Source organism: Phycodurus eques, chromosome 10, assembly GCF_024500275.1.
Source record: "Phycodurus eques isolate BA_2022a chromosome 10, UOR_Pequ_1.1, whole genome shotgun sequence".
NCBI classification, from domain to species: domain Eukaryota; kingdom Metazoa; phylum Chordata; class Actinopteri; order Syngnathiformes; family Syngnathidae; genus Phycodurus; species Phycodurus eques.
The window spans coordinates 22,394,544-22,419,780 of record NC_084534.1 but is presented as its reverse complement, the minus strand read 5'-3'; the positions used below and the strand labels follow the sequence as shown (position 1 = coordinate 22,419,780).

At 41.4% G+C, this 25,237-nt stretch overlaps 1 protein-coding gene across 1 annotated transcript in view; it reads left to right on the top strand.

Annotated features, from left to right (window-relative positions):
• The window catches only part of LOC133408760 (neurexophilin-2), a 53,076-nt gene extending 29,365 nt beyond the window's left edge, over positions 1-23,711 (top strand). The window contains exon 2 of the mRNA XM_061687971.1: positions 21,572-23,711. Coding sequence (XP_061543955.1) covers positions 21,572-22,393 — 822 coding nt within the window. The 3' untranslated portion in view covers positions 22,394-23,711. The remainder of the gene's footprint in view (positions 1-21,571) is intronic.
• Positions 23,712-25,237: the final 1,526 nt, after the last annotated feature.

The following is a 25,237-nucleotide window of genomic DNA, read 5'->3' as shown; positions in this document are numbered from 1 at the left end:
TTTGGAGTAGTCAAAATGTTTTGACCTCAAAAGTCAAACAGCACTCGGAGTTCAAGCCGTCATCATGCGTCAGCAAATCTCATTAAACTTCAACTCAGTCAGCATCTAACATAATTGACTGTGCAAGTAAGTGGCAGTCTTTGTTATGCTCCACCAACTCTTTTCTTCCCCTTCCATTATGTACAAAAGTTGCTTCATTTTGGTTTTATTTTACAGTGGTTCACTTCTCTTCATACTTGTACGACGGTTAACAATGACGACATATCAATCAGCCAACATGCAGTTGCTAGAATGCCGTAAAAGTGTACGATTTAGAGTAGGCATAAAATGTTGTGGCCTCATAAGTCAAAACAACTTTGAGTTCAAACATGCATCAGCAAATCTTATGGGACTTCAGCTGAGTGAGCATCGGGAGGGATTAATTCTGCAAGTAACTTGCGTTTTTGTTATGCCACCACAGAAGGCTCTTCAAACTCTTTTCTTTCTTCTCCATTATGTACATAAGAAGTATAACATTAATTTAGGTTTGTTATACAGTGGCTCACTTTTCCTTATACGACCCCAATTCCAATGAAGTTGGGATGTTGTGTTAAACATAAATAAAAACAGAATACAATGATTTGCAAATCATGTTCAACCTATATTTCATTGAATACACTACAAAGACAAGATATTTAATGTTCAAACAGCGTCAGCACGTGCAGAATGTGGTTTGGCATTGTCTTGCTGAAATAAGTAGGGGCATCCATGAAAAAGACGTTGCTTTGATGGCAGCATATGTTTCTACAAAACCTGTATGTACTTTTCAGCATTAATGGTGCTTTCACAGATGTGTAGGTTAACCATGCATTTGGCACTAACACAGCCCCATACCATCAGAGATGCTGGCTTTTGAACTTTGTGTCCATCACAGTCCGGATGGTTCTTTTCCTCTTTGGCCCGGGGGACACGACCTCCACAATTTCCAAAAACAATTTGAAATGTGGACTCGTCGGACCACAGAACACTTTTCCACTCTGCATCAGTCCATCTTAGATGAGCTCGGGCCCAGAGAAGCTAGTGGCGTTTCTGGGTGTTGTTGATAAATGGCTTTTGCTTTGCATAGTAGAGTTTCAAGTTGCACTTACGGATGTAGCACCGAACTGTATTAACTGACATTGGTTTTCTGAAGTGTTCCTGAGCCCATATGGTGATATCCTTTACACGTTTTTGATCCAGTGCTGCCTGAGGGGTCGAAGGTCACGGGCATTCAATGTTGGTTTTCGGCCTTGCCGCTTACATGCAGTGATTTCTCCAGATTCTCTGAACCTTTTGATGATATTATGGACTGTAGATGATGAAATCCCGAAATTCCTTGCAATTGTACGTTGAGGAACATTGTCCTTAAACTGTTCGACTATTTTCTCACGCACTTGTTCACAAAGAGGTGAACCTCGCTCCATCTTTGCTTGTGAATGACTGAGCAATTCAGGGAAGCTCCTTTTCTACCCAATCATGGCACCCACCTGTTCCCAATAAGCTTGTTCACCTGTGGGATGTTCCAAACAGGCGTTTGATGAGCATTCCTCAACTTTCTCAATCTTTTTTGCCACCCGTCCCAGCTTTTTTGGAACGTGTTGCAGCCATAAAATTCTAAGTTAATGATTATTTGCTAAAACAATCAAGTTTATCAGTTTGAACATTAAATATCTTGTCTTTGTAGTGTATTCAATTAAGTATAGGTTGAACATGATTTGCAAATCATTGTATTCTGTTATTATTTATGTTTGACACAACGTCCCAACTTCATTGGAATTGGGGTTGTATTTCATAGGTGAATTAGGGATAATAAGATTATTTTACCTGTTTTATTTTATTTATATGTACTTGTATGATGGTTAACATTGATGGCATAACAATCAGCTAACATACAGTTGCTAGAACACCCAAACAAATGTTACGATTTGGAATAGGCATCGAATGTTCTGGCCTCAAAAGTCAAACAAAACTCTCCGAGTTTAAACCGTAGTCATGCATCAGCAAATCTTACTAAACTTCAACTCCATGAGCGTCAAAAGGGATTAACTCTGTAAGTGTTTTTTGGTATGCCCCCACAGAAGGCTCCGCAAACCCCTTTGGTCCCTCTCCATTACGTGCTGTCAACGTAGCAATTTATACTTTCTTTTTTCATTATTTTCAAATAAAAAAAACGTTTTCAAAGGAACAGTTTCATTTATAGTTTTATTTTACAGTGGTCTCTTTACACATGTGGCGGTTAAAGCAGTACCTAAAGGTTTTAACAAGGGGACAGTTTGAGCATGCAACAATTTCATTCACTGTTCCTTATTTCCTACAGGAAATTTTGCTGTTGATTTAGTCAACCAGCTTTGGACGTTCTACCGTACTGTAATTTGTACCTTTATGCATCAATAAACAGCAGCTTGTGTCTGTACACCACTGTCTTACCTATGAGAAAGGGAAGACAAAGGAGAAGTAGAGAAAAAGGCGGTGTAGAAAAATGCAGATGTACATGCTAAATGTTGACTGGAATCCGCCTGCCTCCCCTGCTTGGATCATTAATTTGTGTTCTAATTAGCAGTTGGAATGTGTGTGTGTGTGTGTGTGTGTGCGCGCGTGTGTCGGTGTGTGTTGGGGGTGGAAGTTTGTGTGTGAGTGTGTGTCCTGTCTCTTTGACCTGCCCTGGATCCCAGTCTCCCACCTTGTTAGGAATGACAGATTGACGCTCCTCAGCGTATCGCCAACCCTTCCGCTCACCGTCGTCTCCTACACATCCCACCCATCTGGTCTGGATGCCCACCAGCATCTTTAGCGCATCAGTGTGTGACTGCGTGTGGACATGTGATCACATAGTGTGTTCGTGTGTGTGTGTGTGTGTGTGTGTGAGTTAAAGTTAAAGAGCATGTTCTCTTTAATTTTCTTTTAAATGCATTTGATGGCCAAAAACACGATGACTTCAACTTTTTCAGAGTACAAATGCAAAAATCTGAGGCGGTGTCCCTCAGTCACAAGACCGCGAAGGTTTCAGATATTACATGGGGGGGTAGTAACACATTAATTGAAGGTATTTGTTGTTTTACCAGTGCTTCTCCTTCTTGGAACATTAATGAAGTGGAAGAATGGCAGATCAGTGCTGGTTTCGACGGAACATCAAGACCAAGACAATACCAAGACTTTTTGGAGTCGAGTCCAAAATCAGACCAAGACTTTCAAAATGTGGTCTCAAGACCGGTCTCGAGTGTTAAAACACTTCATTGAAGTCACTACATTGTAGTCCTTGGCTGACACTGACCGAAGTGCTACTTGTGTCTGGCTCTTGCCTTGTCAGTTATGCACATTTGCTGTCACCTTGACAAAGGTTGGAACTTGTTTGTTTTCTTCTCGCCTTCTCCTCTTCTGCACTATACTGGGATAACTCTGCATTATTTTCCACACAATGCACCAACAACTTTGTTTTCTTATTATTATTGATTAAATCAAGTCTGCACATGTACAGTAAAAAGATAGAATAGTCCATTGCATGAGAAGGGAGGAGGAACCACCTGAAACAGTCATGGTAGATTAACCCTTTTGTTTTAAGCGTGTGAATTAAGACTAAACTAATAAGGACTGCGTTAAATTCAAGAAAACTTTATTAATCTGTTTTTATGAGTTATTTAGGGGCCCGTGGAAATCTTGCGGCCTAAGACAATTGCCTGGGCTTGCCTAATGGTAAGTCGGCCCTGTGTAATATCATCGATTTTTGATTAGCAAAACACAAGCCGGACTTGACTTCATGGGCCACTATTAATTTCCTTTGTGTTTCACGTTTATTTTTATGAACCTGCTTGAGCTTTTCATCAGTACACCCTTTTTCTTGTTTTTTCTTTTTCTTTTAGGGGGGTTTTCATAACGACTCAGATGACTCAGGGAGCTTTTGGCCTCCACAGGTTCGAAAACAATCATTTAGACAGTGCCAATATCCAATCTTGTGTTTCTTTGAGACATTTCTTGAAGGGGGAGAGGAATATATCAGCGTCGCTATCCTTTGACTGGTGACATCATGGTGAGAAAGTGTGTGTTTACTTGGATTGTATTTACTGAAGCTGTTCCCGCATCCAAGCGTCCAGCCTAGGGACAGAGGAGAGCTGTCCCACGCAGTAATTGAACCATGGCGCTCGCTGAACTATTAGTCACCAGCCGCGGTCTGCTCCGTCTTTTATCGCTGCTAAGTCGACACACGCAGTGAGGATGCGCTTATTCTTCTTTTTAGTCTCTGGAGAATTTAGTCGGTAAGTATTAACTCAACCTTTTTTTCACCCCGAGCCAAATGAACGTCCCTCTTTGCTACGGAAACCATTTGCTTTGGGCATAGTATTTTTTATTTATGCTTGTATTGCTTTATTTGTTTTTTTTTTTTGATAACTAACTCAAGAAAATACTATAGTTTCTTACTATTTACGGTACATTGCTTTTTGCTCAAATACCTACTAAATTTTCAAATACCTGTAAATGTTCCTCTTAAATTACAAGAAAATGGTTCAGTGTTTCGGCCATGTATGTGTGTATATATATATATATATATATATATATATAAACAAAACTTAGCGTGCATTACTTTTTGTACTAATTGCTACAAAACGAATAATGTTATGGTCCTTGGTCTTTGTTGTCTGGGGCTTTACGCCCCTAATAGGGTCGGTCACTCATGGCAAACAGGTCCTAAGTGACGAACCAGATAAAGCATGGCTCAAAAAAAACCTATGATTAACATGAATATTGGATCTCGTGACCTAACTGTTGTTTGCGCCGATGCACCCAACAGTAGCTTAGATTCCCCTCTCTTTTTGGAGTCCTTGGAGGGGATGCTGGAGAACGCTCCCCCTGGGGACTCCCTTGTTTGGTTACTTCAACGCTCATGTGGGCAATGATAGTGAGATCTGGAGGGGCGTGATTGGGCGAAAACCTGCTCCTCAAACAGAACCTGAGCAGTGTTCTATTATTGCACTTCTGTGCTTATCATGGATTGTCCATAACAAACACTATGTTAAGACATAAGGTTGTCCATACATGCACTTGTCACCAGGACACCCTCGGCTGCGGTTCAATTATCGACTTTGCGGTCATGTCATTCATTGGACTTGTGGCCATGTCTTGGACACTCGCAAGGGTCTGCTGGGAACGTCTAGCAGAATCACCTGTTAGAAGGAGTTTCAACTCCCACCCCCGGCAGAATTTCAACCATATCCCAAGGAAGGTGGGGGCCATTGAGTCCAAGTGGACCATGTTCCGTGCCTCCACTGTCGAGGCGGCCGACCGGAGCTGTAACCGTAAGGTGTTCGAGGCCGGTTGTGGCGGCAATCCCCGAACCCGTTGGTGGACAACGGCGGTAAGGGATGCTGTCAAGCTAAAGTCATCCTGCGTCTCAGGAGGGGGATGTAGTGCACCATCAACACTGCGTATATTGAGGATGTGGTGCTGCTGACCTTGACTCAGGAATTCTTGAATCGGTGGGGAGAATACTTAAAAAATCTCCTCAATGCCACCGACATGCCTTTATATGAGGAAGCAGAGTGTAGGGATTCCGAGGTGGGCTCTCCTATCTCTGGGGTTGAGGTCACCGAGGTGGTTTAAAAGCTCCTTAGTGGCTGGGCACCAGGAGTGGATGAGATCCGCCCAGAGTTTCTAAAGGCTCTGGAGGTTGTGGGACTGTCTTGTATGACACACCTCTGTAACATGGCATAGACATCCAAGACAGTACCTCTGGATTGGCAGACCAAGGTGGTGGACCTCCTCTTTAAGAAGGGGAGGGTGTGTTCCAACTACAGGTGGATCACACTCCACAAGATTCATTTTTAACCTTTTGTATAAGAAAAATTGCACTCAGTGTACACTGTAATACAAAACCATAATACAATTTGCTCTTCACGTAACCTAGAAACATGGAAAATTCGATTACAAAACACGACTGCTCCTAATGTGATCTACTTCCTTGTGCTTCTTCTTCTGTGGGGTTTATTGGTGGTTGGCAAATCAGCATTACCGCCACCAACTGATATTGTCTTATCTCTGCAAGGAAATGTTGTGAAGTTCGCTGTCACCATCTAGGGGTGGGGGTCTGAAACTCACTTGTATCTAAATTTATTGCTCGTTACTCAAGACAAAAAAAATTGGCCAAGCGACAGCTCGTTTCTCGAAAAACTCAAGACACTCGTATTGCAAGGCACCAATGTAATTACAGTGCATTACTTGTCACGTAAAATTCCTGATGCCAGCATTATCAGTTGTTATTGAAAAAGTCACACAATTCAGATTAACGACCACCATTTCTGGGAAAAATAAACCTAGAAAATCATCGAAGAGAATAATTTCTCACGGTTTTTTAGTTAGTCCTTTAGTTAAAAAACAAACGGTTCACCACACAATATACAGTCCCTCCATGGAATTGCGCCTATTTATTTTGCAAAGAGTTCTTACCAAGGCTTTAAAGACTGAAAATTCATCACTCTTGTTGATTGTTCGCTTGAAAATTCATCACTCTTGTTGATTGTTTGCTTGGGGGTGATTGTTGTTGTTGTGCACTTTGAGAGAAAAATGACAGTTCTGTCTGGTGTGGGGAAAGAGAAAAATAGGAACATTTTCATCCTTTGTCATGTTTTCAAGCTGATGGAGGAGTCCGCAGACATGCGAGAGACACAGGCCATCCGGTGGATAACCTCTCACAGATAAGCACAGTGGTTCTATTGTGTCTTGTCTCATGCGCTGCTGTTTATGTTCGCTTTGATAGCGGCTCTCCAGAGTGTATGTATGAAATAGGACTCAAGTCTGTCTCTTCGTTACGAGTGACACTTCCCTTCCTATCGATATCCTTGTGTCCAGCGGTGAGCAACCCCACAAGAGCATTTAATCCGGCCCATCATGTAATTCTTAAAACAACAAGAACCTCAGAGGAACTATATTTTCGACAAAAATCCTTCCAGAAATGTTTCTGCGCAATCATTTAAAATTGGTTAGGGGCTTAGGGCATCGTCTTTTTATTTACTGTATATATGATTACAGTGCATTACTCTTAGTTGTTAATTTTGTATGTTGATATTATGTTTAACTATTTATGATACAATAGTTGTAGAATTGGCGGCACGGTGTTTGTTTATGTGTGCCCTGCGATTGGCTGGCAATCAGTTCAGGGTGTACCCCGCCTCCTGCCAGAAGATAGCTGGGATAGGCTCCAGCACACCCGCGACCCTTGTGAGGATAAGCGGCTTGGAAAATGGATGGATGGATGGATGGATGGATGGATAGTTGTAGAATTTATAAAATAGTAAAAACTCAAGAAAGCCCCAAATAGTCAGTCTCCTACTATACCTAGTACATCTCATTTTGTAGAAATGTCTGCTAAATTTTAAAATAAATATTCCATAACAATAATTTGAAAGTGCTTTAACCATATTAAGTTATTTATAATCTAGCATGTATAAAGTAGCTAGCACAAGAAAGCCCCAAATAGTTTCCTACTATTTAGAGTGCATTACTATTTGCCCAAATACCTACAAAATTTCAAATATGTGATTTGTATTGTATTGTGTAAGCATTTTTGAGTATTAAGAAAAGCACTTAAGATCACAAATATAAATGTGACTTATTTTTATTATTCCCATTATTTAAACCTTTTAGAGTGACTCTTAGAGGTCTTTGTATAAACCCAAATGTCCCCTAATAGGAAAAGGGTTCCACAAAGTGTGATCCTCAGGAAGGAGTGAGTATAAATCCAGCATGCATCCTCACTCATCTGGCAGCTCGTCCTGAGCTACAGAATGAGTGCAAAGCCTTTGGTCAGCACTCTGCTCATCCAGATGGTGCATTTGAAGGGTCCCAGTTAGGGGTCCCGACGCTATGCCCTTGAAGCTGGGTGATTTATACACCGGCAAAGGCATGTGAAAGGCGGCGCGAGGACACACAACTTAGCCGTAGCCTACATTGTGTGTACACACAAGTGCGGACCCTCTCCATTTATTACCTGCCTTTGTTCTGACCTTTGATTGTGAAGGTTTTTTTCCCACTGAAACTTGGCAAGGGCGTCATAATTGATCGAGATTCATAGATTTATTTGATAGTTGGGAATTTTTCGTCACTGATTGAAAATCTCGTATAATTCGGAAAGCAGACATTTTCAGGATAAATATGAAACAAAAGTAATCGAAGAGACAGTGGCACTGACTTGCTAACGTTAGCTGCTTGTGCTAGCCATGACTGGCTAGCAACGATACAAGTCATCTCTTATTGAAAGTATCGTACAATTTTGAATGCTATCACTGGCGTTGACTGCGAATTTGTAGTTGGTTAGCCACTGACTGGCTAGCTGCAATTATGCATTGCCTCTCGTTATAAAACTGGTGTATAATTCGGAAACAGGAAAGCAAAACGTCTTAGGAAAAACCATGCCTCAAAAGTCATCGAAAAGACAATCAAATCCAAAAAGGGAGTTGACTGCTAATATTAGCTACTAACACCAACTGCTGACTGCTATACTACATACCATCGCTATTTATTGAAAATGTAAAAGAAGAATAAAAATGTTACACAATTCAGAAACTGACCAAAATATGCCTCAAAATTGTTTGAAGAGACTATTAAGTCCAAACAGTGGAGTTGACAGCTAGCGATAGCTGCTACAGCCAACCACTAGCTAGCAAGCCACTTAAGTCAAAGCCAATGTCGTCTAAGTGAAGTCCAGACAGTTGAGTTGAGACCTGTCGCAAATGTACAATTTGGAAATCGAACAAAACTTTCAGGAAAGATATGTCTCAAAACAGAAGTCCTGACATTTGAATTGATTGCTCATGTTATTAATTTAATGTCAAAATATTTGCTAGCACTAGCCACTAGATATTTAGTTGCCAAATGGATAGCTGCTTTAAGAAAATGTTGTACCATTTGGAAACTTTCCAAAACATGCCCCAAAAGTCTTACAAGTGACAACTATCTAGCTAGCTATTCACCGACTATCTAAGTGCTGTACATGACATTGCTTGTGTTTATTGCATTGTCGTAAGATATTTACATTATATTGGTTCACTTGAAGAAAGCAAAACTTTGGCCTAGGCCCTAAGAATTATATTTTATCTGCTTTAGATGAGCAGCAAAATGTAATTGGTTTCAACATTGTAGTATTTGACAAGGTTTTGGGGAAATATTTTTTATCCTCCTGCTAATAAACAAGCAGCACTGAAAAGCTCCTTGATGGAGGTAACAGTAATAGAGGAGCATGGTTGCTTCGCCCTCAAAGACTCGGGTTATTCTTTGTTGTTTGTGTGCTTGTGTTAAGAATGAAAAGCAAAATGTCACTGTGCTCCCCTGTGCCATTATCTTTTAATGGAGTTCTATACCCTCCCTTTACTTCTCTTCAATTAATGACAAACAATCAGCTTCCAGTGAGGGCGGGCTGACCTAAGATGACTAACCGGATAGCCACTTCTTTAGCCAGCAAACTTGCTGAGACTGAATCAAGAGGGCCCTCTGCTGGCTACTTCTTAAAGGAGACGTATTGTGAATTTTTTTTCTCACATTTTAAAACAGTTCCCAGGTGTCTTAACAACGTGTCTGTGACAAAATACCACAGGAATCAGGTATTACAGCACAATTTTCATGCTATTTTTTTCTTCTTCACTGAAATAACTCCGTTTTGAGGGGGGGGTCCTGTCTCATGTAGTTGAGCCACTGCTTACCCTGGCCACATTCCATTGCCACATGGTGACTTGTTGTCAAGCAGCCCAAAGTCCAAGGGGGTTTAAGGGGGTGGGGTTTAAGTACAGCGTATGAGTCCTACTTCTGCCACCTCTGCTGGAAACAAATCTGAACAAGTATGCTGCCTGCGTAAATTTTGACTACCACCACTGCCACCACCCTAAGTGACATCTCTGAGAGGCCTCCTCCTCCTTCTTCTTCATCTCAACTTGTCATGATGCAGATTTGATCCGACCCCTCTGCAGCCACACTCCCTTGCTGTTTTTTTTTGCATTCTTCATTCGTTTCAAATGTTTATCTTTGTGTGCTGGATGCATCGGGGCATCAATCACTGTTGCTCGGTGTGTCACTCACGCTGCCACCCCTTCCTTGTTTAGTCTAACTTCAATGCATTCCCAGATAAACATCTGCGAGGGAGGGAGGTGATGAGGGCAAGTGTTTTTTTTTGCAGTCTGATTCAAATATATGTTTACAAATGAGAAATTCAAGAGCGAGATGCCAGCCACACATACACACAAGCATGGTGGCTGACTCCTGCAACAGTTATTTAGATGAATGATTAAAGTTAAGGCACAGCCAGCGGGAGTCCCACCACTCTTGTTTAAGGAGGAATGGGAGAGCTGTCATCTTTTGATGCATTGCCTGCCACGCCGAATGCAAACGAGGTGCCCTCGCTCAACAAATGCCACCCAGCTCCCTGATAGGCTGCCCCACCCCAAAGTAAAAAAAAAAAAAAAAAAAAGAAGAAATTCCCAGGGTGATCGATCAAGGTCAGCGGAGACGTTCACTTCAGGATGTGAATGTGTGATCTCATCAGGAAGTTGCGTTTTACGGACTAAAGTAAGGTTATCACACTTTTTGGGTTCAGGGACCACTTAGAAGGGGAACATTAGACTTAACCAAACATAATGACAATTAAACATAATTACCATGTGGACCCCTAAATGCCTTCGAAACTTAAAAGTTGCCTATTTTCCAAAATAAAAAGTCATAATGTTATGATAACTAATAGCATGTTTTTATAGAAAATGCTTTTTTAATTATGAGAATAGAGACTAATTTTATAGTTTTTCAAGATAAAGTCATAATATAGCGACATTAGAGCTAAACTCTATTGTGGGAAGACAGTCATATTTTTTCAAATCAATTTCAACAATATTATGCCTTGTATTCTTGAAAAGATGTTTTACAGTATTGTCTAAAATAATATGCCTTATGGTCTAGAAAAAAGCACTTTATTCCTGTAATAATATACATCTATAAAAAAAAGTAACAAAAATAAATGAAAATGTATGCATCGAGAATTATGTGACATTTCACAATCATATCAGAGTTTTTGGCCCTAATTTAAGGTAAGGAGGAGTGATATTTGTTTTATTGACTCATATCTAGGCATGTACTTATGAATGAATGATACATGATTTATGACAAATTATTTTGCAAACCCCAAGCTATGGCTCGCGGATTCCAGTTTGAGAACCACTGGACTAAATGGAAGGCTTTTCGCCATCTTGCTTTGTGCACTTGGAAGCGAATTGTCCAAAATCTCTGATTATTGATTAAAATTTCAGATTTACTTATCGTCCGGGCGGTCAATATGGTTAATTTCATATTTTCAAAAAAAAAATGGTATTATTGGTCCTTCCCCATGTTTTCTGTTTTTTTTCCATTTCCATTTTTCTTATTGTGCTGTTGGGGGTTCAGAACAAGTACAGAATTTAATTGTCACGGCTAGCAGCGGCGACACGTCCATACCAAATTAGCTTTTTTTGTTTTTTAATGATTAAATTAGTGATTTACCACGATTTTGCTGTGGTGTCTTGTTGATGTTGGATGTGAAAGTCTGGCCAAGTCACAACTCAACTCTCCAAAAACACAGTCACAAAGACTTTTGAAGTGTTGGTGGGGGACAACTGAGTTACTTGTGGTGATTGCTTCTGTACGTTGTGAGTAGGAGTTGCAAGAAACATTTTGTGGATTGTATAAGAGGAGGATACAAGATTGAATCAGTCAATCAAATAATATGGTTCCTTTTATTCTATTTGGCCGAGTAACTTCTGAAATGGAATTTCCAAAGGTTTGTGGCGCCAAAGTTCACACCTTTATGCTACTTTGCGCTGTAAAAAAAAAAAGGGGGTGGGGTTGGGGGGGGAAGAAAAGTGGTTTATGAGAATGAAGCTATGTTACTATATCCCATTCGTACCTCTTGTTCCTTTTTATGATTGCTTTCCCAGCGTGTGATTAATAGTCATCCATTCACACCTTTTTGTGACAGATTGTTTACATGATGGTGGAAACTTCTATTGAGTGTAAATATTAATGAGTGTAACCAAGCGAAATGCTTCACTTTGAAGGCACAACAAGAAAGCAGATTTAATTAGCATGTTTGTGATTGCGGTAATATTTGTGAAGGCTTTACTTCAATAAAGTCTGCTAAAATGCGTTCCTATACTGACCTCTGTCAGACCTCTATTGCAGCAGGTACAGTAGAACCTCTGTGGTGGAATGTAATGTGTTCCGGGACTGCCTTGTTTTTATTGTTATTTAAAGTTCGAACAAAAGGGAAAGGAAAGCATAAGTTTTGGTGTCAAACTGTTGCAATCATCAAAACTTTATTAAGGAGACATGCTTTTTCTTTTTTTTTTTAAACCCAATTTAAAACAGTTCCCAGGTGTATTAACGTGTCCGTTGTTCATGTTTTCGTCAAAATAACTCGAGGATGAAGAGTTATCGGGATATACAGTAATCCCTTGTTTATCGGGGTTATGCTCCAGAGCACCCCCGCAAGAGATGAAATCTGCGAATGATCGGCCAAATAATAATTGTATTATTTTTACATTCAAATATATATTTTAAAGCTTCATGCATATAATACCAAAATATATGCATGTAAGGTGCAGGTATTATTTTTGTCCACTTGGAGTCGCCATCACGTGTAGTATCTGTGACGTTGAATGTATGTGTGCCTTTAAACTGCCAGCCCTCCCAGCGAGAATGGATATTTGACTTCAATAGCCGTCTTGGCATTAAATAAGTTAAAAGGTGGGCATGGCCTGTTGAGTGATGTGGAAGTCAATGAAGAGAATGTACAGTTGGCTGGCTGTTAACTGGCAAAACAGTCAGCCACCCTGTGTGTTGAGTGGCGGCGTCAGTTGAGGTCATCGGCAGGTTGGCTAAGAATGTGCTTGTGTTTACTGTACGGAATGTTGTCATCTTTTGGTCAACAAAGCGATTGACACCGCACCAGCCTAACCTTACATTGGGCGACTCACACCCGCACACCTGGCAATTGATCCTCGCACACACACCTACTTTCTGTCATGGAAAAACTGCACCCCCTGGTGTTGTTACCGGGAAACAATATTTTGAGGCGCTATTATAATAACAATAATAATAATAATATATGATATATTCATTGAATGCACACTTGCATTCTGACAACAGACTCTCCACACTTCAGTTTTTACCCACAGGTACAAATGAAATTGGAAATAAAGTGTCACAAAAAAGCCCAAGAAAAAGCCCCACACATCAAACGATTCATTTTGGATGTGCTTTTTGTTTGTTTGCTTGCTGAGCAAAGGTCTAGAGGGACATCATTCATGTCGGCAAAAAATATATAGCTCATAAAACCACCCCTGTTGTTTACCCTGTCCACCTGAATGCATCTCGGTGCTGGAAGAGGATTTCTGCCTGTCTTCTGGCTGTATCCGCAATATTTTACAATATTGTCGGCATATTACACTTAAGCCAGCGCACAATGCTTTTCATAAATCCTTTTTGGCGGCAGATGACACTTTACAGTTTTTTTCCCTTCTTTCTTCCCCATCACTTCTTTAACTAAGAAATTATTTCACAGCCGAGCAGGTCTTCCGGAAACAACATTACAGATATTACTTCTCGAGAAAGCTCTGATTATTCCTTTTTTGGTGAAGTGATTGCGGTGTGAGCCTTATTGCGCTCATAATCTCGGCATGCACGGTGTATATATATTGTCTTTTTACATTTTCCTCCTCATATTGTCTCACGGACCTCTTTGCTTTGTCCGCTCTGCTCCTCTTATTCATTTTTTTCTTCTTTTTCGTCTCCTCGGCTTGCCGTTATCTCTCTCGGCTCCATTTCTGTGCTCTCTGATACTCCCTGGCTCGCTAGCTTTCATTTTCATGATAATCCAGTGACACCAGCGGACTGCGAAATCGCTTTGACTGCCTTTTCTGTTTTTCCCTCAATCCATCCATCCCCCTTATTGCTTTATCTCGCCTTTTTCTAACCCCCATGCTTTCCATGGTGCTCCATGTAATTAAATGACGTTTTTACTTTGATTTTTTTTTTTTTTTTTTTTTTTTTTTTTTTTTTTAGGGGGCGTAAGAAAAAGTTTTAGTTTTTTTTTTTTTTTTTATGTTATCAAAACTTGGGCTGTAAAATTTAATGTGATGTGATTGGCGGTCAGTCCATCTTTTGGAGGAAAAAGCCAAAGAAAAAGCACTTCCAAAATGAATCCCTGTCTTGGAACGATTATTTATTTATTTTATTTTATTTGTTTTCCTTTGATGCTCACTGATCTGAGGTTTCATGTGGCATCATCCATCCTAACGACCTTTTTGATTATGTGCCACCCCCCAAAAAAGTCCAAAGTCATCTATGATGGCGGTTCATCTTTTGGAATAAGTGTTGATTTTGTGCACTTACAAAACAAATCACTGTATTGAATCCATTCTTTTTCTCCTTTAATGCTCACTGAGCTGAGGTTATCATCATCCATGATAGCGACCTTTTTGATTATGCGCCACCACCAAGAAAAAAAAGTCATAAGAAAAAACAGCGTGCTTCCAAGTATTCATTCTTGACATGCCCCCAAAATAAACATTGATGCTCGCTCAGCTGAGGTCTCACATGACATCTTTATGAGTTTCAGTTTTTAGGAAAAAAAAAAGTTCTCTCTATTTTATCCAAATGTGACAGATGTCAAAAGGGAGTGGAGGTATGGGCTGTAAAATTGAACGTCAGAGCCACTAGACCACACGAGCAGCCCATGTCCAATTTACCTTTCCACCTCTATATTTTTGCCTTTCATATTTTTGCTACGGTTCTATTACGCTAACTGGAAAAAAACGTTTTGGGATGACCTGTTCGTGGGCTTCTTTCATGGACGAAAGGTCGGAACAGAATCCGTTGCGAGATGTTTTCTAATCAAGTTTTAATGGGAAATGAGGCAGTCCCACGCAGCCCTGCGTTCTGGTGAGAAGCACATCTACCTCAGAATTTGGAGGTTTCACCCAAAAGCCGAATATCTCTTGCATTTTGTGAGTAGTTTATGTGTGAATATTACAGCTGAGACAATTTAATTTCCCTCACGGGATGAATAGTGTATCCGTCTATCTCTGTAACTTCCTCTTTATGAATTCATCAAAAGTCATGCGGTCTAGGTCTCTAAGGCGGATTCACGGGCATCTCACATGGGCGGGGGTTAAAAGAAGAACTTGCGGTGGGAGTGGAACTCTTCATTTAGACTCTTCTCTGTGACAGCGGATCGATGCGGCCCCGAGTGCCGATGGAAATGAATTGATTGTCGCCGATAAAAGTCCAATTAAAGAAAAGAACAAGCGTGGCAAAGTGCTTGCAGACAGGCAGCTCTCATCCTGTCTTCCATCCTCCAGGGGTTGCGCAAGGTTTGGAAGTTACTGATGAGCATGGGCATGAAAGCGCATCAGATACCTGTACAGCGCGACATTGATCCCGTACTTTCTTAATGATGAAAAGAGAACTTAATTGTAGCCATATATCAGCTTTCAGCAGTCAGTTCTCCAGCTCGTCTGACCTTTTCCCATTTAATAATAGTGTGAAGCTCGGCACCCTCCACCCACCCGCATGCATGCGTGCACATCTCATCCCGTTTCCTGTCATGTCTGCTCACTATTTGTGAGTCGTAACCTTCCTTGCAGAAGAACAACTGCAGTGTCATTTTTGGGAATAGCATGCAGTTTTTCTTTGAATTCTGTATTCATTCCAAAAACATGCAAGATACACAAGCCGTTGCTCAACCGATTTCTTGGGGCCTTGAGTTTCAAGCAAAAAGTTTTACTAACTGGAAACGGCGAATTTCACAACAAGCGGCAGATAGTGAACACTTTTTCAAAAAAGAGACCTGCTTCAAGATGTTTAGTGACATTCTCAGTTGATGTTTGAATATAAAGATAAATACACAGTCTCTTTAACCAAAGCACATAATTTATGGTTGTCTACTAGCTTACTGCTAACACACAATGTAAAATGCCATAGATGGGCTAACGAAATTGGCATCGCTGAACCTGTGGTTTTGTAAAATGTTAAAAAAATACCAGTCGCGGTGAAAAAAGGACACACCCTCACTGGGTGTCCCACACCTACATTGGGCGTCTCTATGTCTGTTTTGAAGAGCATATAAAGCAATGTACTGCCTGAGAGTTTTCAGTTTTTCTTTTTGGCTGTTGAACTCTACAAGGGAATGAAGCTCATTGGATTCAACTTCGCTGGACTCTGGCGTCTTCTTCTGGACTTTGAAAAATTTTCAACACCAAAAGAAAACAATTTTCTGCACCAGAAAGACTCAGACTTGACACCAAATAGCCTAGGTTAAAAATATAGTGCAACGGTTTTGGTCTTTGGTCTTTCAGGCAGAGCGAGACTCAGCTTCAAACTGGCCCTTAACTAGGTATCTGATTTTACAATCCTTACATTTCATTCTCCGATGTGCTCGCTCAGGTAGCTTATAGGCTTCTTCGCTGATGCTTTTTGCTCAGATGAACCCCCAAATGAAGTTAAAGATGATTAATGCTCCCCCATTCCGAGGAAATGTACACGAGCTTCTCCGCTCATCGCACTTGAGCACTAATAACATTTTCCTCACCATCTCCCTCTGTCTCACAAGCTCTGTAATTTGATTGTGCGCTCTATGATTGTTCTGTTATTGAGTTGCCGCGATCATGCATATGTATAGGTCCTCTACGATGCCTATTCCATCTTCAGCTACAATTTCCTGAAGCATTCTGGAAAACACAAAGCTCATTCATAACTGCCGGGAAGCCCGACGATGTGTTGACACGCGTGAAGTTCCACTGGCGGCGAGCCCCCAATGGCCGCTACAGTGTCATTGCATGGGCTATGTTCTGTGCATGATAGTATGTAATCTGCCAATTCTACATGATTCTTTAATGGCAGAAAGAGATATGAAACCAACTCAGTTGAGAAAATTCCCCCTCCCACCTGACATTGGGCAGACAAACAAGCATTTACACTCAAATTTACACCTATGGACAATTCAGAGCCTTTGATGAACCTAACATGTATGTTTTTAGAATGTGGGAGGACAAAATCCATCCATCTATCCATTTTCTGTACCGCTTTATCCTCACTAGGGTCGCGGGCGTGCTGGAGCCTATCCCAGCTATCTTCGGGCGAGAGGCGGGGTACACCCTGAACCGGTCGCCAGCCAATCGCAGGGAGGACAAAATATGAAGAGGAAACCATGTTGAGTTTTTCAACCGCTATGTCTGATACAACTGTGGCCGGCTCAAATTCGGTTGCCCAAAAAGCCAATTTCCCTGAAATGGAACGATTTAGCATTAAAGCACTGTATATTAATAACGAGTAATAAACCCAAGGTAAATGTGGAATAATTATTTAACATTAATATGATGACTGTAGTATCAAGTGGTAAGCACGTCTGCCCCTTAGTTCTGAGGGTCGGGTTTCGACTCTCCTCTGGCCTTCCTGCGTTCGGGTTGCATGTTCTCCCTGTGTTTGCGTGAGTTTTCTCCGGATACTCTGGATCCTCCCACGTTCCCAAAACCTGCATCATGTTAAGCCCGCCACACGCAGAGCAACGCGGCCAAACACGACTGACGTGGTCCAATGGGAAAAAAAATTGTCACCGACTGAGCATCGCACACCTACTAACGTGCCGCAGTGGAAAAACGATGACCCTGTACTAGGTTTCGAGGCTCCACATAGAGTATGCTCTGTATTGTTTTTTTATTGAACCACAAAAACATGGAGTGATTGTCGAGGAAGAAGCGGATGGCCACAAAGAAGAGGAAATGGGCGAGAATGAGGACAAAGTGTGGATATGTATTTATATAACGAAACCAGTGGCCAACGGTCGACCACTCATGAAAACTAGAGGGAGAGCCCTACAGTGTGCATGACAGTTCAGTCAGTTTTGGCCATGTCGATCAGTGTGCGGCAGGACTTAAGACTCAAAATTGTCAGTAGCTGTGAATGGTTGATTGTATGCCTTGCAATTGATGGCGACCAGTCGAGGGTGGACCCCGCCTCTCCTGCGAAGTCAGCAGGGAAAGGATCAGGATCAGGCTCACCCCGCGACCTGAATGAGGATAAGCGGTGTAAAAAAATGATGAAATGATGAATGGACAGTTTGAAGACAGGAAAAGATATGGAACCAATTCAGGCAAGAAAAATTCCCCTTTCAATGTTTCTATATCAACATGCATTTAATATTTGAACATCCATCCATTTTTGATTGTTGGATTGGCTGGGCCCTTCCTCTTGCCTAAAGTCAGCTTGAATGGGCTACAGCACACCTGCGAATGAGTGGAAATTTCGAGGTTTAAAATGGATAATAATATACTGAAACTGTACAGTAGCCTGTAGTAAATTATTACATAGCTCAATGTGTTTACATGTTCAGCTGCAAAATTTGCTTCTCACTAGTCACTGCCCGCTGTGATCTTGCATTTCAAACATCCGCTATTGGCCCAAAAGAAAAAAAACAAGTCCATAATGTATGGATTTGTTGTCAAGAGAAAATGGTGTATATTTTTCTTAGAAATCCTCACCGTTTAAATTGATTTACTGTCAAATATCACAATCCTAATAGCATAGTTTTCTAAGTCATATTGAACGTTTGTGGAAAACAAGAACAATTACAAATTTTAGCACGTGGTATATATATTTTTTTTTAAAGATTGATTTGGTAGTAGTAAGTTAAAAATAACTGGGGCAATTATGTTGTTAGTTCAATTATATTATACTTCAGGTTGTAAATGTAGCTGAATGCTTATGACAATGTTTAGGCCAGCAGAGAAGGCCTTGTTTTGTAGCGCTTACCAACCAGTGGTACTTCTACTTTAGTACAGAGTGTGAGTACTTTTGCCACCTCTGGCCGTGAGGAATGATTAGGCCTGCACCGGCAGAATGTTCGCCTGACAGATGGCAAAGCGTGGTGTTAATTCACAGCGCTGCTGACGCCGCGTTTGTAAGAAGCCCCCGTTGTGCACACACCGATTCACGTAGCTTATTCTTACCTTTGCAAACTTCCCCAGGAATGACGCGCGGGCCTCCTGTCGTGGCATCAAAGGCGGTAGCGGGGTATGTCGAAAATCTTCAGCGGGTCATTATCCCTGTCATGAGTCATTCATCAACGTCTGGCATTTATTTTGTGGTAATTCACTCCTCCCGTGGTCAATAAGCATTCACTTATACCACCATCACTTTTTCTTCCTTCAGTCAATCTGCACAGAAATCACCTAGTGTTAATGAATGGCCAGCAGACGTAGATACATTAATTGAATGACTGAATGCATTAGCCCGTCTGAGTGATGCACTGTTGCCTCTGCTAATAGCAAGGTGGAGTTGTTATTAGATTCAGTGATTGATAGCTACGCCCCGGACCTGTCACTTCAGCATCGAGTGAAGAAGGCAGTACACGCGTGAGGAAGCAATAATGGACTCGTTTTGAAACATTGTTTTCTCCATTGCGCCATTGTTTTTATCCACTTGCAGATTAATTTAAAACGAATCCTACTGGATTGTGTGGGGAAGCACATTGCAAGCGACATTGAACAATGAACAGCCACCTATTTGCAGTACGGTATTCACAAATTCACCTGTTAACATTTGTCTGTTGATCCCCAGGTATTCACTGAAAAACTCACCTTTGTGGTCTTCCTAAGATGGCACCAAAATACCTGACTAAATAGGAAAGTGTCAAGGGAGTATGTTGAAGTGAAACAGCTCGATTGATAGACAAGTTTTGTATGGGGGAGGATCAATGTTTACCCTGGCTTGTTAATTAGACAGAAATTTCACCGCAAGTACACACTGTTGATGTTTTAAAAAGAATTTAAATGATCTTAAACAGTTGCAGTATATTTACATTTTCATGGCAAGGCTTGGTACCTCTCCACCGTGAATAGCAGGGCTTTTAATGTACACACTTCCCGGGAATCAAACCAAATGTATGCATTTTTCCTCTTTTTAGAAGAACGTCAGAAAAGGCTCAATTATCTGATGTTTCTAAAAGATTATCCTGATTGATTATCACACACTCTGGGGTGTGTTCAGAGTGATTTTGAAACAGTCGGGGCGGACACGTAAATGTTAAACCTATTCAATATTTACGATGGCAGATCCTTTAGTGTGTGGTCAACACCGAGTTGGGGCGAGTTACAGAGTCTGTGATTGTGTGGTGAAAATAGTCAAAGGCGATTTTGAGAAGTTTGAAAACGCCTTAACCAATTGTCCTGTAGTATGGGGTGAGTTAATAGTAAGGTCTCCTTTTTTTATGGTTATGTGAATGGTGTGCAGTGTTGGTCATCTCGAGGACACCACACATTTTAAGAGCAGTAACGTGTGGGATATTTCACATTTTGAAAAATCAGTTAAGACGTTAAGTACGGTATGTTTGTATTCTAACCCGTTTTTAGTGTGTGTATTTGTGTGTTTTCAAGGCAGCGAGAGTGCGATGTGACTGATAAGACATCAAAGAAAGTAGAAGGAGATGTGTCGTCAATCAGACCTGAGAGTACGCAGCAAAGGCAGTGGATTAAAGGCAGGCAGTTGTCTAAACAAGCAAACAAACAGACACGCGTTCATTGTCTTCCGCGTGTCTTCTTTGGCTCTCCGGAGCAGCAACATTTAAAAGTGTTTTCACAAAAATAGATGTTTTCCTGAATTTGGGAGAGATGATAGCACAGCGACATCTAACAGATCAGATTTAGCATCACAGAATCATCTTGTGACTAAATATGTGGGCTATTTGGTTGAACTGGATTTTAATTATGGACACTGTGGGTCAAGAGACCAATTAAGAACTGGATTTAGGTCGCAGGTCCCAGCAGAGGCTAGCGTTTGGAACCACTGCACAAATACTGTACGTCCTGTTTGAGTTTCTTCTTTCACAGTCCATTTAAGCTTCACTAAAATTGTTTGTCTTCAAATTCCCACTCACAGTGTACTGCAAAGAAAAGCCAAAGCTAACAATAGAAGCGTTCACACTGTACAGACTGACTGACAGCTTCACTGTTCACGCTATGCGCGGGGGTCCTCGGTTTACAATGGTACCTACATAAGACCTTTTGAGATTATGATCAATGAGCAACAAACTAGTTTGCACAGTGGCATAAGAATACTGTACGTGGTCAGTATGTAGTATCGGAGCCGTAATAGATGTGGATTGAAGTTTAACACCCGAGACTCACTGTCCAGGCTCCGTTGTGTTGAAAGCAATCGTTGCTGCCGGGCTGACTATTAATTATGATACTAAGGCAACGTGCATCGGTTGTTTGAACGCACACTTTGAGACACAGCAATGTCCCGTTTCTGTTCTGTCTGAAATGCACAGGCGAATAAATCCTCTACCAATACACCTCTGATGTGCTGGTGTACCACGAATGCAGTATGAGTTGTGACCTGTGATAAAATGGTGACCAATCCAGGTTGCAGTCTGACTTTCGTCCAAAATTAGCTGAGATAAGACTGTAGCTTCCACCGTGACCCTCATCAGGTGTATAATAGATGGATGCACCTTTGAGCATGTGAGACTCACGTGTTGTGTTGTTTCTTTCACCCTCAGGTCCAAGGGTTGGAGAAGCGAGTGGACTTCTCAGACCTGGGCCCGATGGCCTCGGCAATGAAGACTCTCCCTTACGGCATGGGTGGAGGCACAGGTGGCGGACAACCGGGAGGAGCGGTTAAGCCGCCGTACCAAACCCGAATCTTCTCCACCTCTTTCGATCAGACGCCTATAAAAGCCAAGCCGCCCACTTACAGTTTCTTTAACCCGTACGAAGCAGCCCGGAACCAGTCGCTGCTGCTAGACCAAACAGGCTACCGCTCTAAGCGTAAGCCCTCACTGAAGACGGCCATGAAGACCAAGAAGATCTTCGGCTGGGGGGATTTCTACTTCAACGTCAAGACGCTCAAGTTTAGCTTGCTTGTGACAGGGAAGATCGTGGACCACATCAACGGCACGTTTACCGTTTACTTTCGCCACAATTCCTCCAGTCTCGGAAACGTGTCGGTCAGCATTGTGCCGCCAACTAAAGTGGTGGAGTTTGAGGTCTTCCAGCAGCAGCAGTTCCTCCACCCCAACACCCAACAGGAGGTACAGCTCCACGAGTCCCAGCAAACCACCATCAACCCCAAAGAGGTTAAGACATTCAACTGCCGTGTGGAGTACGAGAAAACCAACAGATCTAAGAAGCCCAAGCCCTGCCTGTACGACCCGTCTCAGACGTGCTTCACGGAGCACACGCAGTCCCACGCCGCCTGGCTCTGCGCCAAGCCCTTCAAAGTCATCTGCATCTTCATTTCCTTCTTTAGCATCGACTACAAGCTGGTTCAGAAGGTGTGCCCGGACTACAATTTCCAAAGTGAGCACCCTTACTTTGGATAAGTCAAACGCAGACAGCAGTGAGGATGACAACGATGGGAATGATAGTCATATCGATTACAAGGATGGACCAGGGGACAGTTTCTTGCCTCTACACTGCTGTGAATTGTGGATTTAAATCAAGTACAGTGGTACCTTGACTTACGAGTGCCCCAACGTACGGGTTTTTCAAGTTACAAGCCGTTGAGTAGTTTATTTTTCTGTGTCAATGTACTTCCAAGCATTCATCGAACAGGACAAACAATCAAACACACAAATACAAAATGAAAACACTTGCAAGGAGCATGGAGAACCACATGGTAAATTTCCAACCGGAGGTGGAGTCAGAGCTCCTGACATCACGAACCAATGGCCCGACAGTGAGTGTGTGTCTGAGACATTCGGTTTAATTATACTTTGTGAAACCATTATTTCTTATATTCTTATTTACTATGTTTTATGTTTATTATTTCCAATACAGTGCTAGTTCTCTATGTTAAAAACAGAAGAAAAATGTTGTTTTTTGTGGGGGGGTGCCAGAATGGATTAAGGGCATTTCAATTCATTTAAATGGGGAAAATCTATTTTACAAACGAGTAAATGGAGCCCACGACACTACTGAGGATAAGCGGTACAGAAAATGGATGGATAGATGGAGTAAATTGCGTTACAAGGTTGGTTAAGGAAATAAAAAAAACTCATAAGTCAAGGTACCGCTGTATTATCAATGTTATAGATGCCAAGGTTGAGTCATTTTCCCCCTTACCCCTGAAACTTTGGTAACTTCTGTTTTTGCAATTGTATCTGTAAATATTGATCTCAACCCTCAGCACACTAATTGTTTTTAGATAATTGTTTCTCCGTGTTATTACTTTTTGAAAATCAATACGCCCTCCCGAGTACAAAACGAACCTCTAAGGCAGCCATCACCATATGTCCAGTATCTCACACAAGTGAGTACATCCCTCACATGTTTGTAAATATTGAATTATAGCTTGTCATGGGACAACACTGAAGAAATTACACTTTGCTACAGCATGGTGTACAACTTGTAGGGTACATTTACTGTCCCCTCAAAATAACTCATCGGACTGCCGTTACTGTTACAAGGTCCCAAGTGTGAATGGGCAACAGGTGTGTTAAATGTGGTGTTAGCGCTCCCACACTCTCTCATGCTGGTTAGTTCAATATGGCACCTCATGTTTACAAAAATGTGAGGGGTCTATGCACTTTTGTGAGGTACTGTATGGCAGCAGTTGTGTTTTTTGATAGACTGACTGTTACTCATCCCCTGTGCTCTACATTTCTATCTTCCGGTTATAAGAGAGTTATATGTATGAGAAATGCTATGCTGGGTATGCATACAATATGCTGTATGAAAAAAAAAAAAAAAAAAAAAAAACACACATTAAAATATTTTAAACCGTCTGCCGTTTGCCAAGTGAATTTCTTTTTTTTCTTTTTTAAAGCCCACAAGCACAATTACAAGCTGTGGACCATACTCGAGTTATCTCGGCAAGGACAGCCTTATGAATTCAGTTAACTTTTCATTACGATTACGAATCCGCGCGCAAGCTTACTGTGAAGATATGTCATTTTAATTTCTGAAACATATTGAAGGAAAATTTGTTTTTGCTTGGGATTTGAACAAGCCCTAAGCATTCAAAAAATGATGATAACTTTTGACTTCTTTAGAGAGGCGAGATGGTTTTATGCGATGCATATTCCCATTAAACACAGTGTATGCGGTAAATTGAAAGAGAATTGCTACACTGCACTGAATAATGTGATATATTTGTTTTGTTTGCTGTGTGCAACAAACATCCAGGTTGTTTCCTCTCAATTGATTATGTGCGTGACATAATTTAGCTGTGGAGACAGTGGTGTGATCACGAGTGACTAAATTTGAAGGAAAAGCAACCAGATTTGAGCAACGATTTAATTAAAACTTACAAAACCTTCCGCAAAAAGCCGCCTTCTGTTCGATAGTCTGTCTTTCATAATCACTGACTCATTTTCGTTTATCTTTGTCTCAGTGCAGACTTTTCAGCTGTTTGCTCTGCACACAAACTGAATGCGCATCTGCCTCGTCAAACTCTCCGCCAATGAAAAGTCCAGAGACAAGTTGCAGTGATCTGAAACCAGGTACATTCTTAAATTCCCCTTTGTGGCTCACTTAGGTACACAAATATTCTTAATTTTCGCACTTCAAAGGAGAGATGCATGTTTTTGCACCAATTTAAAACAGTTGCCAGGTGTTTTATTAACATCTAGGGCTTGCTTTCATCAAAATACCCAAAGAATCAAGAATTGTTCCACACTTCTAGTCTTGTTGAATTGTAGTCATCTTCTGTGAGACAGCCTTCATCCCGACTCAAACGCTGCTGGGTCAATGGTGACTCTGGCTTTCATTACCATGACAACCGAAGGCAGAGCCTAAGCATTGCGACTAGACGAAAGTGTCTTCAGAGCCCAGAGTGTGGGTGAATAAAAGTGAGTGGCTGCAAATACATAAAAGCATTTTTTACTGGTGGAGGCAGCCCTTCATGCACTATACTGTGTGTATGTGGCGCAAGGACACGTCACCAAACACAAATGACCCGCAATGCTTTGGATCTTCCCAGCCCAGCCAAACTGATCATGTCAAGTGCGGAGAAACTTGGTCATTATGACAATTAAACCCATTGTACCGTAACAGTGGGGCGGAAGTGCAGAGCGGCTTGCTTCCAAACACATTTTCAGAAATAAGCAGATTAAAAACAAAAATAAAAAAAAAGATTCTCTGTGCTTGGTCGTTTAATTTCACACTTGATGGCTGGGCAGGCACTCCAGACACCTAATTATTTGTATAAGAAACAATAAGAAGTC